This window comes from Cimex lectularius, unplaced genomic scaffold (genome assembly GCF_000648675.2).
Source record: "Cimex lectularius strain Harlan isolate CLEC.00 unplaced genomic scaffold, Clec_2.1 scaffold20, whole genome shotgun sequence".
Taxonomy (NCBI): domain Eukaryota; kingdom Metazoa; phylum Arthropoda; class Insecta; order Hemiptera; family Cimicidae; genus Cimex; species Cimex lectularius.
In genome coordinates, this window is record NW_019392641.1 from 2,295,719 (window position 1) to 2,318,879 (window position 23,161).

Consider the following 23,161-nt stretch of genomic DNA (forward strand, 5'->3'; position numbering starts at 1 on the left):
GAGCATGAAAAAATTGGCGGGGTATGGTGGGATCAAACCCAAGATTGCAGGGTCTACAAGCGATAATCACTCCACTACTGCAGTCCCCATTCTGAAAGTTTCAGAACATTTTCAACCCTTATTAAATTAACATGTCATTTTAAAGAACGTTATCAAAGCAATAAAAAAAAAAATTTAGTACTTACAAAAGTAAAAATACGCAACATTTTTTTAACTTAATTGAGCGTTTATGTTAGAAATATGTCAATAGCAAATAAGGATGAATAGCAAGCATACATCACTCAAATATGCTACTTTTAAAGAATAATTATAAAAATCTTATTTTTTCCTATTAAAAAATATTACATCTAACAACCTTAACAGCTCTTGTAAAATTAGGAACATGCATGTGCACACTTTTTACAAATTTGTATTGTGTTGTGACCTAGTAGGAATAGGGGAAAAAATTAATTTTCTTACCATTTGCTGTTTTTGTTTTGAACAAATTGAAAGGAAAAAAAATGTGTAAATGGATTAAATTGAAAGAATATTTCATACAATTTATTTATGTATTCTATACATTCTATGAAATGCAGTCAATGTTTATCAAATAATTTAATTGTAAGCTAATGTACTTGTCAAATTGGCAGACCCAATGATATAAACCATTTAAATGATTTGTATGGTGCAACGATAATTAACCTTTGTTCAGTTAAATTTGATTTGATTGTTGTTCAATTCATTTTTTCATTAACCGCCTTATTTAAAGTTTAAAATAAAATTCTATAATGTAAAAAAAATATCCAAACAAAATAACAATTTTATTATCACAAAACATCTCAAAGATAATCTTGATTTTTAATTACATATTTTTATACTTTCTAATTCGTACTTAAGGCCCACAAACAGTATATTTGGTAAAATTATATATTTTAATATTCATCGAATAAATGATGATTATTTACATCAGTTCAATAAAATGTATTCCTCTGATTAAAAATTGAATTGCTTATTTTTGAGATAGCTTTTCATTTTCTTCTCCTTTACATGGTCTTGTCGTGCTATTGCTTTTTCCTGGTCAATCGGTTGAGTATGAAAAAGACAAAAAATGGCCATAACACTATAAAGACAGCTGTCTCTCTACGCATGTTCCACAAGCTGAGACATGAACTGCGTTTTGCCATCTAAAATAAAATATAAATTCCAATGAAATAAAAATGTTAAAATTCGTTTCAATGTGTGATAATTGAACTTACGATGACCTGCCGATCTTCCAGCTCTTTTACTTTTGCATTGGCAAGCGATAGGTCACGCCGTAATGATTCAATCGCTCTTTGCAGAATTTCATTGACTGAATCTAAATCAAACTTTAATTAACCCTCTTCTTATTTCTTAATGGAGTTATTCAAAGAAAAACATACACTTTAAAATAAATATAAAAAAACAATCACAAAAGTCTAAACAAATATATGCTGAAGTATACTTTAAATAATTTCTTTCAAGTTTGCCTTATCTCTGATTTTTTAAGTACAATTTTTATGCTTCAAATGATAATTATTCAACGTATGATTTTGTTTCTCTCTATAATGTTAAAAATGTTTTGACTGAAGTGTAACATTTTAATAGTGTAGAAAGAGAACAAGATGGGGAGAGGGTTAATATATTTTTTTGGTTTAAACTTTAAAAAACTATTTCATATTATACATCGTTGGAAAGAGGAATATTTTTCCTACAGAATAAGCTTAATTTGAAATTAATTAAAGTTTTTAGTTGAGATAAAAAAGTCAGTGTCACGAGCAGGATTCGAACCCACGATCTTCGGCTTGATACGCCGCTGCTCTACCACTTGAGCTATCATGACCTCGATCCGCTCGGACATCAACTTCCTATCTCAACCGCACCTTTTGAATTTTCCCTCCTGTTTGCCATTTTTGGCCCATGGCAAGGCCACGAAGGTCATGGGTTCGAATCCCGCTCGTGCCATTGACTTTTTTATCTCAACTAAAAACCTTAATTAATTGTAATATATTAATTGGTCAAGCGGACCATGAAATTAGTGAACTTAATTTGAAAGTTAGATGTAGATGTATTAGTCGAGGTATGTAATATACTGCGCATTTAAGAGCTGTTGTATCCCCCCATTCTGGGCCTATATCACACCGGTGAGTCCTTGTTCATCAAGGAATTTGATTAGTAGGCCCAGTTTCAGTGGTTGAATTTCTTCTACGGTCACATTGTATGTGCAAGAAATTCCTCCTGCGGGCAAGTGTAGAACCACATTTTGTTAATAGGTGTGTTGGTGTTTCCTCTGCTTTGCAAAATCTGCACATACCGTCTTGGATTATACCTATCTTCTTTAAATGTCCATTTAGTTTGCAGTGTCCTGTTAAGAATCCTGTTAGGATTCGCTGGTTTTTATTGCTTCCTTTGACACATTCTATTACTACTTTCCTTCTGAAATTTGTTAGGAGGTTCTTGGATTGTTTGCATGACAATGTGTGAATTCCATTGTTCCCTCATTTTCTTTATGCCCTTCTGTCTCATTGAGTGGGTTCCTATGCCACAGAAGGGTTCGGGCCTTGTCTGCGCTACAGCAGTCCCTTTTCTTGTAAGGGTGTCAGCTTACTTGTGGCCTACTCCCACATGTTCTAGGACCCAGCAGAGGCTGACTTTTTTCTGCATACCTAATATGTTTAATGTGATTTTGCAGTACAACACCAACTTTGATCATCTTCTGATCATTTCCTCAGTTTCAATAATTTATCCGATAGGAAAAAAACAAAAACAACTGCAGAATCTATATTAATGCTATTTTTTATCTTCTTGCTCGGTAACATTTTAATCAGGAGTATTACCGACTTTATTAAAGAGTTAAAATATTTTATTTACTTAGTAACTTGCTGTTTATGGATTAATGGACTTTAAAGTAACATTTTGAACTAATGATGTTTGAGCCTAGTGCTTTGACGGCTACATGGATATCTGGCATGATAATGACATGTTCTTGTTTTGGTAGCCCTATTCAAGTCGAATTAAGTACACCTCTCAATTGCATAAACCTCAGCTTAGAAGATACTAGTGAGGTTATTTGATTAACTCCTAATTTGAAAGTTAGCTTTGTTTTTGTTTGGTTAAAATAGTAAAAGATTTTCTGGAAGGATGGTATTTTTTTACATAATATTAAACAGCAATTTATGACCAATTGAATTAAAAAATAAATGAATAAAAATAGTGCTAAAAATGGATTACAATTTGTGAAGTTACAGAAATATTTTTAACATAAGATTTAATCCAACTAAACTCTCTTCTAAAAATGTAATTTCTTCCATCTCTCACTCTCTCTCCTCCTCACTCACTGGTAAATGTTCTAATTTTGTGACCGCATTACATTTTTTCCGATCATTTCCTCATTATCAATAATTTATACGATAGGAAAAACAAAAACAACTGCAGAATCTCTATTAAAAATATTTTATCTTCTTGCTCGATAACATTTTAATCAGGAGAGAATTACAGATTTTATTAAAGAAATTAAAATATTTTACTTAGTAGCTTGCTGTTTATTGATTAATGGACTTTAAAATAACATTTAAATTCCTCAATAGCAAAAAAAATTTAGTTAAAAAAAATAAAAACAAGTTTGAATAGTGGGAGCACTGTTTGGTAAGCATTGTGTAACATTCCACATAGCGAACTATGTGGAAAATTATTTAAATTAAATGATAAAATATTAGATACTTTTATAGGAAGTTAATTTCTGCATACTTGTCAGTCATGTATATTAATTTGTAAGTTATATTGTGTGGACTTTTAAATATAAAAAATCTGTTATGAAAGCAGCAAACAGTAATTAAACTAAAAATTTGAATAAGATAAACATATTTCATGACAACATCAAAAGACTAAACATTGTTTTTCTTCTAATATTCCAATTCTTTCTAAACAATTCAAAAATTGGTAGCATACTTGCATAACGATAAAACTACCTTTTTGTGATAATGGTGCGGTCTGGGAGTTGTTCCCATTTTGTAATTTAGTTTTGTGAGGTTTGACAGTTCCATTCATCAACTCATGATGGTTCTGAGATGCTTCTTTTTTCTTATGGTATTTAGATGAATCGAATACATCTGCATTCTAAAACAAAAATAAATTATTATTATTTTTAGTATAAATAATTTACAAGTATTAATAATGGCTTTATACCACAGGAAATGTACAAGACAAAGTTTGTTTAAAACGTGTAGAATTAAGTGACCATTAATTAATGATTATTTGGAGATTGTGAGATGCGATCTTTGTTTAAAACATTTTGTTGTCTGGCAATTTTTACTGAGTTGAATAGTTTGGTTAATTTTTTAAACAAGCTACACAATTAAATAAATTTATAATATTTGATTAGTCGATTATTTTAGTTTTACTGATGTAAGATGTAAAACAATAACCAGAACAGCCAGGACAGAAGAAAATATACCTCCTCCACAGAATCGAGGAAGTCTTCGTCATCGTCGTCTACATCTACAGGTTGTGACAAGTGTTGTGGTGAAGACTGACTCGATGGATTAGATGCTACTTCCCGATTTGGAGATGTATCGTGTGAAACTGAAAATGTTACAGTTCAAAATTTCTTTTACATTTCTATTCTCATAATAATATTTATGTAATATAAAAAATTACCAAACGGTGAACCTGGTTGTGACCTGACTTTCCTCAAAGTAGGGCCGATGGACATTTCAATATCCTCAACATTGCCGGAGTATGTGCTTACGCTTGTAAGGAAATTGGCCACATTGTCTGTCAATGCCATAGTCTCGACAATCTACAATAGAGAAGTACAATTATGGTTGAAAATAGTTCATTCCACGATGAAGTTGCCTTTAAAAATATTTTGTTTTATTATGGATTTAGAGTACAATTAAAAAATAAAATAATAAATCTGTTCTTTTACTTAATATCTCTAAATTAGCTTGTATAGCAAAATTAGATTCATTCATTATAAATCATTTAATAAACTTCCTTCAACTATAACAAGTAGTTAACAATCTCGAATCACAAAAATTGTTTTGTTTACTTTCTTTTAGTAATATGTGGGGAGTGAGTGGTTAGGTCAACCGACTCATTTTTGCCATGCTAGCAGTTCTGGGTTTAAATCTTGGTAAAGCCATGATCGTTTTATTCACGGTATGAAAAATGTATTGTAAAATGGCTTGACCCATCGTCCAGGACATCTAACGCCTAATGGGTAGTTGGATGTTAATTCCTACTGTATGGCAGAAATTATTTTACTATTAGTAATATGCATTATTACGTAAACATCAAACAAAATTGATCTTAAATAAAATAGGAAAATTTAATTTAGAGTGGCCATACTTATTTCAAGCTAATATCCCTTTACTTTTCGGTCAAAAATTTAAATATTTTTAAAAGATCGCTTCTGTTACCTTGTTAAGCTGCTCAACATATTTGTTCATAGCTTCTTCTTTAGGCATTTTGCCAAGCTTGTTCCAAGCATCCCATTTGGCCCTTCTGACAACATCCCAAAATGGAGGGCACAATCCTCTATTTTCCCAGCCTTCTGTCGCCTGTTTGAAATAGGCGTAAAATGTAAGCATCAAGTCATTTGATGGCATAAAAGAACCTAGAAAAATAAATTAACTAATTTTAAAAAAATCAATCTTTGCTTAATCAATATTATATACCAAACACAGATACCCTTTTTTCAATCTTTTAATTATTCAACCACTGATTAAAAAGTGCCAATGAACTCTTGTTGAATTAATAATTTATGGTTTTTACACTATTGTCTGTACCAAAATAATAATTCAATGACTCACCCCATAGCCTATCGTCTATAACTTCATGTTTTCAACAATCAAATACATATGCATATATACAAATACATGACCCACAAAGTACCACGGCTGACTGACCCCCCCCCCCAAAAAAAAAGCTGTTTATGTAATAAAAAAAGAAACTGAAGATATGTACCATTACTTGGCAGTTGTGCTATACATAATTAACAGTATAATTAGCATACTTTAGCTTCCTTATTGAAGAATTTAATAATGCTTATATATTCAACAGCTTATATTTTGGTTATAGATTGGCAATTCTAGCCTGAAATTATATTTTAATGTAATCATTAAACTAACCATATACAAAATTTTACTGCGACCACTTTGGACAGATGGTGGAACTCTGGCATTCTGCCAAACTATCCAACATCCAATTGTATACATTTCTCCTAATCGAAAGTCCTCAGACAAATTGTCTCCTTGATACTCATTTACCACTAACCTTATTATCCACAGGCTCAAAATTCCTTTTGTAAACAAACTGATCTGTTCATGATTCAAAAAATTTCCCACCAACGATTCGATCCATCCTAACCCTCCTGCTTAAGCACTCTCTACATTAACATTCCGAGAACCCACCACTTCATAATCGACGCTGGTTTTTCATGGCATCTATCATGAGTGATCACATTTCACCCTAACATGTATAGATTACAAACAAATACTTTAAAAAAATCTATTTGATAATTGTGGATGTGTCAAGGGATTTGCTGTTTTTCTACAAGATTGAATAGCTTTGGTAATTTCTTGGGGGTATTTGTCAAGTTGTACTGATTTTGTATAGTTATTTTAGCAGGGGTCATTTCCAGTCAATGAACAATGACAGCTTCAACAGTGAGAAGTGTAGGCAATAAAAAAAAATCTAGATTTGTACCATGACATGGCAGTTGAACTGTATAATTAACAGAATAATTAGCATACTTCAGCTTGCAGATATGATAGTAATGAAAACTTAAACAATTAATCTTAAGAATGGGCAATAATGTTTTTATAATAATTCAAAAGTTTATTTTTTGGCTGAGATTGGCAATTCTAGCATGATGGTTGCCAATAACGCTGCAAATTGTGTTTTCATTTGTGTTATTTAATGTTGTTCTATTCTATTTGATACAATATGGGTTGTGATTTTTTTTTGTTACAAAATTTAATCATTTCAGAAATTTCTTGAGGATAATGACAGCTTATCATGCCAAGTTGACCTGGTTTTGTAGGCTGATTATTGTAACTGGTACCATTTCTAGCCAAAGAACAATGACAGCTGTTTCTACAAAACAGTCATTACATTTATTCATGTTTTTGTTTTTTGTTCATAAGGTTGCATAACAAAAATATTTTGATTAGACCCCTAAAAATAACTATTTAACTGTTATACATTGACGTTTTTATCTGACAAGGATGATAGCCTACAACTGTCGAATCACAAAAGTGGATGCATGTTTGAATTTAGAAATAAAAGCAAAGGGCAACTTTCTAACTGTGGAGAAAGTTTAATTGTCGGTCTTGTTAATTTTTTCTTACGAGAGGGGGATAACAGAATACTTCCGAGTCATTCCAGATCTTTCTCGAGATGGGTATTGGAAAATTTATCTGTCTCATTACTGATAAAGTACCATTACTTTTTTGTTTTGCTTTTATTGATAACTGTGAATCTATCGTCATTTAAGATTAATAATGTTTTTAAAGTCATTTATGTAGTTTCTTTACGTCGTTGTCATTCGAGTGTGATCATATAATTTTGGTAGTGATATAATTTTTTTTACAAAAGTTACCATTTTTCGGAAGGTTCCGTATCACGCTGACGGCCGCGTTGAATCTCTCCTCGGTTGTCATTTCGCACCCTCCAGTGAAATTACGTTTAAAAGACTGGCCGTGGAGAGGCGATTTTCTGGGCAGACTGTACGCGAACGGGCCGAGGGTCGGAGATCGGCGAAGAGGTCGCCCGGTGACGGCACGGGCGAAACGTCAATGTAGAGGGGACGAGGCGCGGGCGTTTTGCGTTGGCCTTCGGACGTGAAGCGCGAGCAAGGCCCGGGCGTCAGAGAAGGGCACGGCGGACGGAGGCACACTGACACCGTGGCCGGGACTGGTCGGCGGTCGGCTGTCACTACTCCCTGAGCCTGAGCCTGATCCCCGATCGGAACCAGAAGCGCAGACACATCGCGCCTTAGCCTGCGGATCAAGTATCGATACTTCACTCGTATCGGCATTCTCATTTCGATACTATCTAGTACTTTTTCCCGCGAAACTTTTATTGTGATATCAAAACGATAAAAAAATGATTGATAGATATATTAGATCAGTAAAATAAGTATTCTTACTGGAACAATCGGGGGAGCAGGAAATAGTTTTAATATCTTCATTTCAATCTAATTAAAAATAAAGAGCTCAGTAATTCGCACTTATTGATGCAAAGAAGATTCGGATTAATGAAAAAATTCAAAAAAATTTGAATTGAAAAAACAATTTCAACACAACACTTTATTATTATTGTATATCAAAAACGTTAAATAGAGAATACATGCATATATTTTAAGAAAACCAATAAAAAATATATATTTAACATTTTCTTCCTCTTTTCCACTCAATTATAAACAATGGCAATAAACAAAAAAAAAATTAGTAGTGAGAGAGGTGAGGGATTCACTGAACAAAACGAATTGTCGAAAATTCGTATAGTCTAAGCTAGTCTTTCGTATGACCCATCGAACACTTTCTCCCTCACTCTTCTCTCTCTCACACAGTCTCACTTACCTTCTGTCGCACTTACTAACTCTATTTCTCTCTTTTCTCTCTCTCTCTCTCTCTCTCTCTCTCTCTCTCTCTCACTTACTTTCTCTCGTATACTCTCACTCCCTTACTTTCTCTCGATTTATATTTTTCTCTCTTTCGCACTCATTTACCCTTTCTATTTCTCTCTTTCTCTGTCCTCCTGTCTCTCGCACTCTCTCACTCACTCTCTCCTTCTTTCTCTCTCTTACTTTCTCTCGCACGCTCTCACTCTATTTCTCTCTTTTTTTTTCTCTCTCTCTCTCTCTCTCTCACTTACTTTCTCTCGCATCACTCACTTATTTCTCTCGTATACTCTCACTCCCTTACTTTCTCTCGATTTATATCTTTCTCTCTCGCACTCATTTACTCTTTCTATTTCTCTCTCCACCTCTCTCTCGCACTCTCTCTTTCTTTCTCTCACTTACTTTCTCGCGCACGCTCTCACTCACTTACTTTCTCTATTTCTCTCTCTTTCTCAACTTTTCCTCTCTCTCTGACTCTCTCGCACTCTCTTACACACTTACTCTTTCTAGTTTTTCTCTATCTCTCCTCTCTCTCTCTCTCTCTCTCTCTCTCTCTTACTCGCTCACTTAGTTTCTCTGTCTCAAGCTCTTTCTTTCGCCCTCTCTCTCGCTCACTTATTCTCTCTTTCTCTCTCACATAATTTCTCTCGCCTCTCTCAGTCAGTCACTCTCTCTCCCTCTCTCAAATTATTTAATGTATTTTATAATATAACATTTATTTATAAATTAATCCACGTTGTATGTAGAGGACCGAGAAACCTAATGCTACGTGGAAAAATAAAACGCTATCAATCAATCAATCTTTCAAATCACACAGTTACACCTTCAATTTGGATGTTCTTGAGAAACAACGATCTACGGCTTGCTGAAAACTATTACCTTGGTTTTATTGTAATTAATTTTAATTTTTCAACGGTTGCAGAAGCTTTCTATCTGTTCGATAATGTATCTATCCGCAAGATAGCCATTTTTAAGTTCTTTGGGCGAGGTATTTTGTTGAAATATACTAGGAACAGAATGGGTTCCAGGATAGAGCCTTGAAGAACACCAATGTCTCTCGGTTAGGAAAGGGATGATCGAAAATGTAACGTCGTATGTTGTTTTTGCAGTATTTACTGAGGAACCTCTTGGTCGCTGGAAGGTATGTGGCGACTCTTCACAAATCACTTAAGATTACGAATTCAATAACAGCATTATCTCTCGTGTCAGTATTGCAAGCAGGACTGTAGGCTTTAAAGTCACCGCCTATAAGGTAAGGGATGTGCTTATATTTATTTATTATGCTTGTTATTTAATCGAGGTCCTCCTCTATATTTGAATTTTGTGGAGTAAACCGAAATTATAAGCATTTCTCTTTCATCATTTTTTATCAAAGTACATGCAATGTTGCTGTTTTTGGCAATTTCAAACTTTAGTAATCGGGTTAAGTACATAAATGGCTGCCATGATTTTACCCGAAGATGCATGTTTTTGCCCATGCTTCTTGAACAAGTCGTATGCGTTTTTTTCCGGCCAGTACTTTATTAGCTTATAATTAAGTTCGTCGTTTACCGGTCTTTACAAAATTCTCTAACCAACCTCGAACGTTGGTGCTAAAAATCAAATGTTTCTCAAGAAAGGTAAACTTGTTACATTCTCTCACTATGATTTAAGTTTTATTTATGACTATAAATTATTTGGATTTAGCATTAATAGGTGTGCTTCTGTAAAAGATAACCATCGGATTTATAAACCGATCAAATGCGAAATTTAATTATATTTCTTACTTTTCTTATATAAAGCCCTAGTATGACTGTAGTACTGTATCATTGTTATTTGGAACCAATATACTAAGCACTGAAACCTTGGCGACTGTCCAGAGGCATTTTTGGAAGGTAAAAGTCACCTGGCTGTTTTTTTAAATTAATTTTTATGTTTTGCACCATGGGACTCTTGAATGTTATTTGGATGGATGTTGAGGATAACCCTGTTATCTGCATAGGTATATATAATAATAGGTGTTATTACAAGGGAATTTACACATGCTCGCACAAAATCACGCATACATTCAATCTCCCAACTGTTAACAAATAATAAATATGATTCGAAAACAGAAATGTAACGCTAATGTTCGCTCAAAGATTCTTTAAATTGGCCAAACTGATGAGAAAACAGATGTCGTGACTGGTGCATGAATATCGAGTAGTGGATGTACCCGCCAGCGATATACCATCTTCCTCCAGGATCTAACGAGAATTACGAAAGGCATTTCCGCTACCTCTTCAGCACCAATCCTTACGGGTGCGGCTCTGCTCCCCGGTTCATTCCACCACGGAGATCAGGTAACAATCCTGGGTCTCCGGGAGAGACTGCACCTCCTTCGCAGCCATCGGCAGTTGAGGGGCCAGTAGGTTTTGAAGACAGATCGGCGAATACGACGGAATCGTCAACCGACAAACCTAAATGGAACCCCTCTTTGTTCGTCACTATATTAGTTGTGATCTCAGCTGTTGTTTGTTTAATAGTTGTTTTACTCTTGTTCCTTTAATACATTTGTAATTTTTAGTTCGAAATAAATTTTAAAAAAGAAATTGCTTATTCTGATATATCCCTTTTTGATTAGCAGTTGGTTTGTCCTTATTTTTACTTTCTCCTGCTGTACTTTTCAATTGATTTGGAGCATTGAATTAAGTCAGGTTGACTCTCTACTGTTAGATCTATTCCTGAGGCGGTATGCAGAAGAGGTCGTCCTGGTCTAAGAAACTCCATCTACAAGGCTAGTCATACTAGCATGACCGGGAACGACAAAATAAATGTTAAAAAGCAAAATGATCATTTTACACTTTATCATTCATTTCACTATCAGACTATCAAAGTTGAACGAAAGGTGTGTAGAACGAGTGATTCTATAACACAAAATCCTGCTTACTGATCACGTGCTGCCAAATTTACAACCTTTCTTTCAAGATCGTACTGGAACTCAGGTGCTCAAATTTAGCCAACCAAATAGAATTTGTAATACTGCACATAAAGTTATGTTTCACAGCATATATAGGAATTGCACAAGACAAAACACTGGCTTTCGGAGAGTATAAAGAAATCCGCATGTAATTGATGTCATGTCGATAGCAAGTAAAAACTGGAGCTGTCGACCAGCAATTCTGATCTGCATAACATGATCGATGCGAGACCCATCCTCGTTTAGGGCGATTGGTTGGCCAAATAAAGTCAGACAAGCAACAAAACAAAAATAACTAGGATAAACAAACACTCTTACAATTAGATCTTTTCTTGAACGTGATTTTTTCATCTTTCCCATTTCATTTTAGCGCCTAGTTTGGTCTGGTGCGTTTTAACTGAAATAGGATATTTGTCCACGTTGGGCATCGCAGTAGAGATTTTATCCCAGCCTGGCATTTTTCTTCTAATTAAGTTTTAATCCATCTAGAAATTTTTCTCTGCTGGTATTAAACTTTTCCTTGCAGTACATATTTTGTAACATTTTCTCCATACAAGTTATGGGACCTCACCGCTTCTATTATAACATAGATACATGCGAGCCTCAGCTTTGACTATATTTTGATTTTGTTTGTTTTGATTGGCCCAGGTAGTTCGCGGAAACTTCTCCTCTGAGTAAATTGTTTTGGGACCTACTTTGTTCCTAATCACCGATTTATTATAAGTACTGAACTGGTGATAGAACTGCTTAAAGGGAACACAACCCCATGAATCTATAAATTTATGCATATATTCAATACCGCATGCATCGCTCGTTCACTAAGAAGAAATAATAAAGCCAGTTTGATTTATTTTCGCGTAACTAAGTTTCTGCCATTTTATATAGCATCCAATCAAAAATAGCGCCGTGGTTAATCAATATGAACGGGCCAAGGAAAAATTTTTACTTCCATCAGCAGACTTCGTCTGAACCAAAACAGTTTGCGATATCACCTTTACAAAACTGCATCTACCATAGCCCGGTATGTGAGTGTAATAGCCTACGTTAGATGATAAGAGACTATCTTCTTTTGTTCGTCCTCTTACTCGAGAAAAACCTGATGTGTTCCCCTGTGGTCGGTGCTTGCTGACCAAACCCACTAAAATCCTATGCCACGTGAACAACCCACCAATCAGACTCTATATATAGCTTCACTGTAGCTAATAAATTATTTAATTGTTTAACTAGTAGGTAAGTGGAGCGGTCCTGCCCAGGATGCCATATGGAGTGGGTTTCTTGTTGCTCTGAGCTCAAAATAGTGGCGGTGTGAACCTTTCCATTGCACACATCCGTAACAAAAAAGAAAGACCTTTAGTTCTGAGTACCTGGGGACAGCCGGATGTGTGTTGGCAACAGCTGTGTTAAAAAATACAACAAACTTTGGAAAATATTTAGTTTTACCCAAAATTTATAATGACGAGCCGTAGGCCAATTTTGACTGAACATTTGAGTTTTATTCAGATCTGTTTCGTATCTTGTTTTTTTTTCCCAACTGACAAGGTTTGTAAACAATAATTTATTGACGTTCTTTGAATGTATAGTAATTATTAACAAAATTATTACTAAAATATATATACAAAATTCGAACTAAAACTACAATATACTGCGCCACTCTTTATAACATCGAATATATTTAAAAACCGACACTTTGTCGTGAAAAAGTATCAGTATCAACCAATGGAGTTTGTAGATGCAACAAATTCAAATTCATTCATACAGTGTCGACCAAAGTTTCGAAATCAATCAATCCAAAATGGAATAGTACTGTACTTCCGACTGTGACAGATATTGTCCAAAGGAGGACACATAAACATAGACAATAGCAGCTGGGGGTCTGGCAACAACCACGTCTTCTCGCCGAACCTGTTTCCGCAGTTGATGAAGTCGCAGTCGAAGAATCTCTTCGTTTCATTATAAGAATGAAAGTTACCAAACTGAAGTAAATGTCACTCTTGCCCCTGTTAACATATTATAATTGTTATTGTTATTCTGTGAAAACCCAGACAGTTTATTTTCAATTATACACTTATATAATAATATTTCAAAACATATTATTTATTTATTTTTTTAAATCGTCTGACAGGTGATCGTATTTTGATGAAAACTGAAATAATACGCCACTATTTATCTCCAATTTCGACCATAAAAATAGTTATAAAGTTTTTTCGTGTTTTCAGTGCAAAAAGAAAACTGTTTTTAACGAAAGCGCTAAACTGGGTCCGCTTCCGTTAGCACCTTCCGATCCACCATGTAAATTACGAATAAATTCTTCTTGGGACATAGCCGAAAAGGAAGAGAAATACAGTTTTGGATAGGATAGGATTATATACTGGAGAGAACTCCTCATATGCAGATACCGTTTGTATGCCAAAGTGAAATAAAAAAGCCTGTGTCAAGCCAGAAAGCCCATGTACAAATGTACTTCTACGAGCCTAATTCCTTTCCCACACGACTCAGCAGGTTGATTTACACCGAAAAAGACAATGAAAATTGTTTCGATTTTTTTTTTTTTTTTGGGGGGGGGGGAGGTTGCGTTTTTCTTGAAAAATTCGTGTCCTTCGAGCCTAATTCCTTTTCCACTCGACTCAGCAGGTCGATTTACATCGAAAAAGACAATAAAAAAATTTTCGATATTTTTTTTGGAGTGCGTTTTTTTTGAAAACTACATGTTCTACGAGCCTAATTCCTTTCCCACTCGACTCAGCAGATCGATTTACATCGAAAAAGACTATACTTTTTTTGATTTTTTTGTATTTTTTTGTATTTTTCAAACCTACGTGTCCAACGAGCCTAATTTTTTTTACAGGGTTCGCAACATCAGGGATTATATCAACCCTCAGGGTGCCGGTGTTTTTGAAAAAAAAAAAAATTGGAAGTATGTATCTCGAGTTTGAATGCAGGGCCGCTGGATTCGAACCCGGGACCTTTACCTTACAGTGATGAGCGCCGTGTCAATGCCTAAACCGTTGCGGCCACCGACGCATCGAAATTTACATTTAAAATCGAAATTTGCATCGAAAAGGACAAATTTTTTTCTCGATATTTTCGGGTTTTTCTCGAATTTTTTTTCCCGCCTTAAAAGCTTTCAAGCTGGGTTGTGAGTGGGCCACAGCCCAGGAACCCCCCGACATCGGAAACCAGGGCCCTGGCAGTATCACGCGCCCTGGATACCCTTTCACAACCATCACCCAACGGGCACCCAAACCGCACCCCAAGACACCTCCCAACATTGAGTAAAATACAGATTATTGCAAGAAATGAATATTTTTTTAATTAAATTATATCATTTGATCTTCATATTTCAGAAATTAGTTTAGTTTTTTAAGGAAAGTTAGTAGTTTGTCTATTTGGTCGGAGTCATCACCAAGCGAGTCTTTGATGTTGGTTGAAATTTCCAGCCGATGTCTTTCTCCTTCATATTTTTTGCAAAATGTGTTTAACTGTTATTCTTTCTGTACAAACATCACAAAGCGGAGTATCTTTTTTTGCCATGTGATAAGAATGAGTAAGCCTACAATGAACAATTCTGAGCCTAGCAAGGACAACTTCTTCGTGCCTGGAACCCCTATGAGATGAGGCCCAAGGTTTTACACAGTCTTTTATCTCCCTAAGTTTGACATTAGAAGTTGTTTCCCATTCTCTTTGCCATAACTGCCAACTTTCTTTTATGCCAAGCTGTCACATCGGATTTTGGGTTTTTTGTAATTTTAACTCCATTAAGGACGGCCTGCTTTGCCTAATGGTCCACCTTCTCATTGCCAAATATTCCGCAGTGTTCAGGAATCCACATGAATACTACTCTATTTCCCTGATTTTGCAGAGATTCAATGGAAAATGGGATGTCTTGTATCAATGGATGTACAGAAAAGTTATTTTTAAGTGCCAATAGCGCCGACAAAGAGTCAGTACAGATGACAATCGTTTCCCTGGATGGGGCTGTTAAGCACTTTGCTATTGCTATAAGCTCAGCAGTGTAGCTGCTACATATAGGTGGTAGGGTAAATATATACTGTGCATTATTATTATAAGTGAAAAAAGCAGCACCCATCCCTACATCATTTTTTGAACCATCTGTAAAACAGTGTTGGATTCGAAAATATATCTATTGTTTTATAAAATTCTTGACTGTACATATAGGGGGGAGTATTCTGCTTTGAAAATTTAGTAAGGTCTAAGCATACATTAGGCTTTGGAAGCAGCCAGGGTGGTTTAAGTGAAACTCCAGTTTTATAGAGAGGGGGGATCGCAGCATTTATTAATTGTAAATGAGCAGCCACTCTAGATGGAAAATGTTTTCGATGACAACACAGGGTATTTTCAAACGGAATAGTTTCCACATGGAAAATGGGAAGCATGAGAGAATTTTCATTGCAAAGTTCAAATCAAGTCTTAATCTCCGATGTTTGAGTGGCAATTCTCCGGCTTCTGCATGCACACTAATAGATGGACTAAATCTAAGTGCCATCTAAATCCGTTATGGCAAACCTGTGTTTGTATCGGTTCAATCATGGACAATGTTCTGTCACTAGCAGAGCTGTTTGCACAACTCCCATAGTCCAGTTTAGAGTGAATGAGACATCGGTAGTTTTTTAGCATGCTAGCTCTATCAACACCTCATGTCGTTCCACTAATCATTTGGAGAAAATTGATAGAATTTGAGCATTGTGCTTTCAGTGTTTTCAAATGTTTAGACCAATTAAGAGTACGATCGAAGATTACCCCTAAATATCGGACAGAATCAGCAAAGTCTACAGGTGTGCCATGAATTTTAAGTGACATATTAGTATGAGGCCTTCTCTTTGCAAAAAAGGACCGCCTTAGTTTTTGACAATGAAATCTTGAAACCATTTTTGGTTAGCCAATCGGAAGCAGAATTCAGAGCGTCCTGAATATTTTCTTCCATTACACTTAAATTTTTTCCCTTTAGATAGATACAAATGTCATCAGCATAAAGCATTATCTGAATTGGTAACTTTGTTTTGTTAGTTATATTATTAAGTAGGACTTATAACTAACAAAATAAAATTACCAATCTATCTGCATAGGTGCAGAACATGGCACTAAGAACATAACCCTGTGGCATCCCATTTTCTTGGATAAATTCTTTAGATTTAGCCGTCCTGCATCTCACTCTAAAACGTCTATCAGATAGAAAATTTACAATAAATTTTAGCACATTACCATTAATACCCATTTTAATACGTGAGTTTATTATTAATCGTCTCCATATTCAATCGGACGCATTTTCTAGATCTAGGAAAACAGCTAGGACTCTATCGCCATTATTAAATGCATTCAGAATGTCAACCTCTAAAACAACTTTGTGGTCAATTGTAGATCTTCCCTTTCTGAAACCACTTTGCCAAGAAGGCAATAAATTAATCACAAAATTGAGATTTATTATTTTTATAATCACACAATAAATCAGATGGTTTACTCGGCTAGAGTCATTAAGCCACACTGAAGTGAAAACAGCTAAAAGCGTCCCTATGTTTTCATCCCAAAAACAAGCGAATGAACTTTCGTGCGGATCTGCTGCAGTCATTACAAGTACTGAAATAAGAAAAAAAAGTCATTCTAGAATTACTATTAAGATCGTCTTGCAGTATATCATCAAACATTGAGCCTGAAAAACAAGCTTCTATGTAAAATAGCATGTATAATATATATATATATATACATAAAATATAAGATTGAGGATGAGAAAAAAACATTTAATTTAAATAGAATTTCTAGATTCCAGCGATCACCTTCTTGAATTGTTGCTTCGAGGCTATGTCATTCAAGACATATGCAAGATCATTAGCATATAACATTTTATCTTGAAGGGACAGGTACCCAGGACTACCATGGTCTACAAAATTTACAATAATGGTGTCATTTGACAAAAAAAAAAAAATCGTGTCTGCAGGTCACAATTCTTTTTATTTTAAGGCAACAACCAGAATATTTACAGAATGACATGTTAAACTTCTTTATATACTGTTTTCACTTTTCTTAACTTGTGTAAAAGTTCAATTCAATTGTAAAAGAGACCTAGTTCGTTTGACTGTTGAAATCTACTTTTTGAGATCTGCCTTTAAAACAGTCCTGAACTCTGCTCCTTGTTCTGCTTCTTTTAAATTTTTGAAACTGAAAAGCCTCCTTTTCAATTTGCTGAAAAATAAAAACTCTTTCAGCAACTATAATTGTCCTCCTTTAATGTTACAAATACCACCAGAATTTGTAAACCAAGTACTGGGCATAAAATGAGCGTGTTTTATTTATGAAAGTATTCAGTAAGTATTGAGAAACAAAAAGGATTGATTCTTGAAATAAAGTGCAACACTCTGATCGACAAATAAAATTTACAAAAAATTTCAGAATTTTTTTATCCATATCAAAATTACAACTAATAACAATTCCTTTTTAATAAGAATAGATGGCTACCTCAAAAAAAGTTTTATTGTGTTTTTGTTTTATTATTACTGTTAAGTAGCATAGTGTATTCATAGTAATTGAAGGGAATAATAATAAGTATAACAATGATAACAATGATATACTCATGCTGAGACTGTTGCTAGTCTGACGAAATGTGTAAATTATGGAACAAAAATTCGAAATTCTAAGTAAAGAACAGGAATAAATTTCATAATTTAAAATGGGTTTTTTCATACATTTGGTCTTCCAAATTAAGTATTTTAAAAGGATAAATTAAGGCTTTGGATGGCAATGGGATAGATTAGTGTATGGGTGAATGTTTTGAGTCAGAGCTTTACAGCACACAGAACGGATATAGCTAAGATAAGCCATTAAAACACCCTTAAAAATTAAAGTAATAATAATAATAATAATAGGACTATAAAACGTGTAACAAACAAGAATTTCCGCTCCGAGAAAAAACCGAAGTTTTGAGGTATATTGGTTTAATAAGTGTATGACAGTGGTGTGTTGTGGAAGCTAGGACGTCCCTTTGTCAGCCCAGCGTTTTTTGAAGTGTTTTTTGGTGAGGTGAGTTCAACTGGATAAGTTTTTTGGACGATTAGACAAGTCTGCTGGGTGCTAGTTTGTAGCTCGCATTCCCTATTGGGAAGTGTTGGGAAGTGTGGGGCCTGAATCTCTCTAGAAACCTGGTTTCAGGGTTGGGCAAGATTTATTTATTTAGTTTTTCTCTTTTTATTTAAACGCCATCTGTTTTTCAATTTTTCAAAATTTCCCAAAATCATTTCAAAGGCCCTCTCGGCCCAGTGGGCCGAGAAGGTTTTCGAAATCGATTACCTCCTCTAAATAGGACTCCCTCTCCTGTTGTTTNATTTTTAAATTATGGAACAAAATTCACAATTCTAATTAAAAAAAGAAACAGAAATAAATTTTATAAATTTATTAAATTTTATGCAATTTAAAATGGGAATTTTGTATGCATTTGGCCTTCCGAATTAAGAATTTTAAAAAGAAAAATTAAAGCTTGGATGGCAATAGGATAAATAAGATTACGAGTGAATGTTTGGAGTCAGAGCTTTATAGCACTCAGAAGAGATATAGCTAACCTAAGATAGAAGGTTTGGATGTTAGGGCGTGAAATGACCTTAGCCGTTAAAACGCCCTTAAAAATTAATAATAATAATAATAATAATAATAATAATAATAACCATTCCTGTTATAATGATAATAATACAACAATTACAGGATAGATCCTACAATATATAAATTATTTTCAATGATGATTTTGTTCAGTACGAATGCTATGATAAGAAATGACCAAACTACAAGTACTTTTGTGATTCACACTTTGATTCATTATTATAATGGTAAATTGTTAGTAAATGTTATTTATTTAAAAAATTCATGAAAAGGAATAAAAACTAAACTGTGTCCATTTCTTAAAAAAAAATATCAAAGTTTTATCACGTACAAATTCGTTTGCCCAGATAATAATAATCTTAAATTTTGTTTCCTTATAAATCATTATTGTGGCAAATGGTTTAACAGTTGAAAGGTCAAGGCCTTTATAGTGATAAATAACAGGCTCTGCAGTCCACTACCAAACACTTCTCGTGTAGAGTGAATCAAATTGAACATGAAGAATAGCGTGCTTTTCCTTTTTTTCCTTTTTGTTGTCCATTTGTCTCTTTCCCATAAAATTCATAACGCGTTTCCAAATGGTGGTAAAGCATGGGCTTTACTAGTGGCCGGTTCATCGGGATTCGATAATTACAGACATCAGGTATTCTGACAGATGGACTGGTATTTACAGAAACTACTATTCTTATTTATTTCCTTGTTTTTTGTTTTCTTTCTTTAAAGATTTTATTCAGTATATAAAAATTTTCAGTATACCCTTTAAAAAACTTTCATCGTGTTTCAGGCTGACATATGCCACGCATATCAAATATTGCATTCAAATGGCATACCCGACGAGCAGATAGTAATAATGATGGTCGATGATATTGCCTTTAATAAAAAGTTTGTATAAAAACTTAATTTCTAGCAGTTAATTCTGAACCTTTAATCTGCCTAAAAATATTTTCAGTTGTTCGATATTCAGAAATAATATTCTGTAAATTGAAAATTTCAGAAATCCGACTCCAGGGAAGATTATAAACTTTCCAGGAGGACCGAATGTCTACAAGGGCGTACCGAAAGATTACACTGGCAGTGTATGTGATTTTGCTTAAAGACTTAAACGCGTTGTTAATATTTTTTCTTTTGATACAATTAGGACGTAAATCCAAGTGTTTTTCTCAATGTCCTTAAAGGAAATCAAACTGGGGTCAGAGGGATCGGCAGCGAAAAAGTAATACTCAGGTATAAATTCTTTTATTCTAATTTTTGCTTCAGGGAATTGATTTTCATTTAAAAAATTTACATTCAAAGTAACAATTTTCAGTGGGCCAAATGACACCATTTTTGTAAATTTTGTCGACCATGGTAGTCCTGGGTACCTGTCCCTTCAAGATAAAATGTTATATGCTGATGATCTTGCATATGTCTTGAATGACATGGCCTCGAAGCAACAATTCAAGAAGGTGATCGCTGGAGAGATGATTGAGAAGAAGTTCTATTTAAATTAAATGTTTTTTCTCATCCTCGATCTTATATTTTATAATTTTTTTTTTTTATAGATGCTATTTTACATAGAAGCTTGTTATTCAGGCTCGATGTTTGATGATATACTGCAAGATGATCTTAATAGTAATTCTATTAAAGTATTTAAGAAACTTTAAAAAACTGGAATGACTTTTTTCTCCTATTCCAGTACTTGTAATGACTGCAGCAGATCCGCATGAAAGCTCATTCGCTTGTTTTTGGGATGAAAGTATAGGGACGTTTTTATCTGACGTTTTCACCTCAGTGTGGCTTAACGACTCTAGCCGAGTAACCCATCTGATTTATTGTGTGATTATAAAAATAATAAATCTTAATTTTGTGATAGGAAGGCAGCATAGAAGACATAAATCATCAGTTTGAAAAAGTGAGAACCTTAACAAACACAAGCCATGTTGAAGAATATGGTGACATCGACATAGGAAACACAAAATTAAGAGAATTCATTGGTTTCCATATGGAACGCAACTTACAAGAAGAAAATATATCCATAGCGCCAAATGCAAGTGTTCAAACCATTTCTTCTTTTTTAAATAACTAACTCTTTAAATTAATTTTACAGGATGTCGCAGATAACATCGATGTGCCTCTAATTGCACTATCAAAAAAATACGACCACGAAAAAAATGAAAAAAAGAAGAACTTGTTAAAACATAAGATTCTTCTGTATTCAAAGGCAGGATCAATTACATCAATTTTTAATCAAATAGCTGTACATACTAATCAAAAATAATTTTCAGATGAGGAAAACTATTCAGACCTTAGTTAATAGGGTGTTAGCAGCAACTGTGATAGATTGGGTTCAAAGAATAAAAATAATCAATTCAAAATCTACACTAGGAACTAAAAATATGCCCTGTTACAAGCGAGTAATCGAAACATTTTCGTCTAAATGTCTATCAGTTACAAAAGTAAACTTTTTTCTTTTTTAATAACAGCAACAACGAATAATATAACTTTTAATGTTTCAGAATCTGTATGTGCGAAAACACCTTTACATATTTACCAACTTGTGTGCTGCTCCGAATATAACAACAGAAGCAATTGTGACCGGAATTCATCAGTCATGTAAAGCGCCGTTGACACTGAAGTATTAACAATATGAAAATATGAAGAAAAAATATGAAAAAAAAAAGATACACAAAAATTGAACTGCAATTTATTTAAAAAAATAGATCACTCCAATTAAGAAAATATTAAAAGTGAATAGTGACTTAACAAGAAATTATTTCATATGAGAATATGTATAGCCTAAGGTCAATTATATAAATGTTTAAGACAAAATTCGAAGTTATAAATTTTTATAAATTTGTTTTAAAAGTAATGAGTATGTAAAGCTTGTGTTGTTTGTGTGTATGATTATTTGGAGATCGTGAGATTCGGTCTGGTTGACATAGGTTTTAGAAAAACATTTTCTTTATCATGCCAACGTTTCGATCTTTATTGAGATCATCTTCAGGGATCAAAGTGTTTGTTTTCTGTGTAGATGTGTCATTCTTGTGTGCCATGTTGAGAGTGCCCACGTTTCTAACATTGTAAAACCTACGTCACACTAGACCGCATCTCATGATCTCCAAATAATCATTGGCCTAACGGTCACTAAACACCACACGTTTGTGTGTATGTTGTGAGTGTATGTGCAAAGTATGAATGTAAGTTAGCTAATGTATGAACACCAAGGACAATTTATATAAACCTTGGGTAATATGCCACTGTCTTTCAAACACTCTGGATAAAGGTATGGACCTGAAGAAGAAAGCAAATTCAGTTGTTACTAATACAACAATATAATGTTTTTGAGTGAAAAAATGGTTGATATTTCTAATACTGAAAACTGTCTTTCAAGCAGAGACTGTGGCTATTGAACAACTGAACAACAACAGTTGAAAATTGGCTATTGGAGATTAAAAGGCTAGGTATTGTTATAAAAAGGTTAGCCATCTATTCTGACCTCGGACCTGGCTGCACTGAGTGCAATTACTGCATCAGTAGTAAAGTCCTGAGTTGTTTGAGATTGCATCAATGCCCTGTCAAACATTGGGGAAAACGACAACATTGCCCTTATATGGGAACGAGAGGGGCAACAAAGAGGGCGATAAATTAGCCATGTAAAATTCGATGAGGACACCTATTGGCCCAGAATACTTTTGTGGCGTACCAAACAGCCAAAAACGTGGATTCATCAGACTATGTATTGAAAATAAGGGAATGTAGCCCAGGACAGAGGCATGTGAAAAAGTTCATCAAAGGACCATTGCAGAAACTAATGGCAGAACTAGTAAATCCTAAGACGTGTAAGACTAGAATAATAGTTTGACTGCTAACTGGCTCTGCTGACTCCAGAAGCATATGTATAGACTCAGAGCAGCAGAATTGTCTGTGCAGATATTGCCAGGAAGAAGCAAAATTGGCAAAAATTCCTCCCCCTGGGACAGGAAAAGCCCAGGCCTGAAGGATACATACAGTTGTCCTTGAAA

At 34.3% G+C, this 23,161-nt stretch overlaps 2 protein-coding genes across 2 annotated transcripts; one reads left to right on the top strand and one right to left on the bottom strand.

Annotated features, from left to right (window-relative positions):
* Nucleotides 1-781: 781 nt before the first annotated feature.
* Nucleotides 782-8,040, bottom strand: LOC106661572 (acyl-CoA-binding domain-containing protein 5A). The gene is made up of 7 exons (XM_014385082.1): nucleotides 7,601-8,040; nucleotides 5,418-5,614; nucleotides 4,654-4,795; nucleotides 4,451-4,578; nucleotides 3,966-4,113; nucleotides 1,236-1,336; nucleotides 782-1,163 (listed from the first exon to the last, which is right to left on the bottom strand). Exons 1-7 carry the CDS (start codon nucleotides 7,659-7,661, stop codon nucleotides 1,041-1,043), a joined length of 900 nt encoding a protein of 299 aa, XP_014240568.1. The 5' UTR covers nucleotides 7,662-8,040; the 3' UTR covers nucleotides 782-1,040.
* Nucleotides 8,041-19,594: 11,554 nt separating this feature from the next.
* LOC106661504 (legumain-like) lies at nucleotides 19,595-21,968 on the top strand. Its single transcript, XM_014384960.2, has 11 exons — nucleotides 19,595-19,803; nucleotides 19,945-20,042; nucleotides 20,155-20,236; nucleotides 20,299-20,384; nucleotides 20,467-20,605; nucleotides 20,702-20,771; nucleotides 20,836-20,954; nucleotides 21,013-21,186; nucleotides 21,247-21,360; nucleotides 21,425-21,595; nucleotides 21,656-21,968. The coding sequence occupies exons 1-11, from the start codon at nucleotides 19,657-19,659 to the stop codon at nucleotides 21,779-21,781; spliced, it is 1,326 nt and encodes a 441-aa protein (XP_014240446.1). The 5' UTR covers nucleotides 19,595-19,656; the 3' UTR covers nucleotides 21,782-21,968.
* Nucleotides 21,969-23,161: the final 1,193 nt, after the last annotated feature.

Coding starts and splice junctions, on each gene's coding strand:
- LOC106661572 (XM_014385082.1), bottom strand. CDS start 7,661: ATGACAACCGAGGAGAGATTCAACGCGGCCGTCAGCGTGATACGGAAC. Junction 4,796..5,417: donor ATGTTGAGCAGCTTAACAAG/GTAACAGAAGCG, acceptor TCTCTATTGTAG/ATTGTCGAGACTATGGCATT. Junction 4,114..4,450: donor TCCTCGATTCTGTGGAGGAG/GTATATTTTCTT, acceptor TTTTTGTTTTAG/AATGCAGATGTATTCGATTC.
- LOC106661504 (XM_014384960.2), top strand. CDS start 19,657: ATGAAGAATAGCGTGCTTTTCCTTTTTTTCCTTTTTGTTGTCCATTTG. Junction 20,043..20,154: donor GATATTGCCTTTAATAAAAA/GTTTGTATAAAA, acceptor TGAAAATTTCAG/AAATCCGACTCCAGGGAAGA. Junction 20,385..20,466: donor AGCGAAAAAGTAATACTCAG/GTATAAATTCTT, acceptor AACAATTTTCAG/TGGGCCAAATGACACCATTT.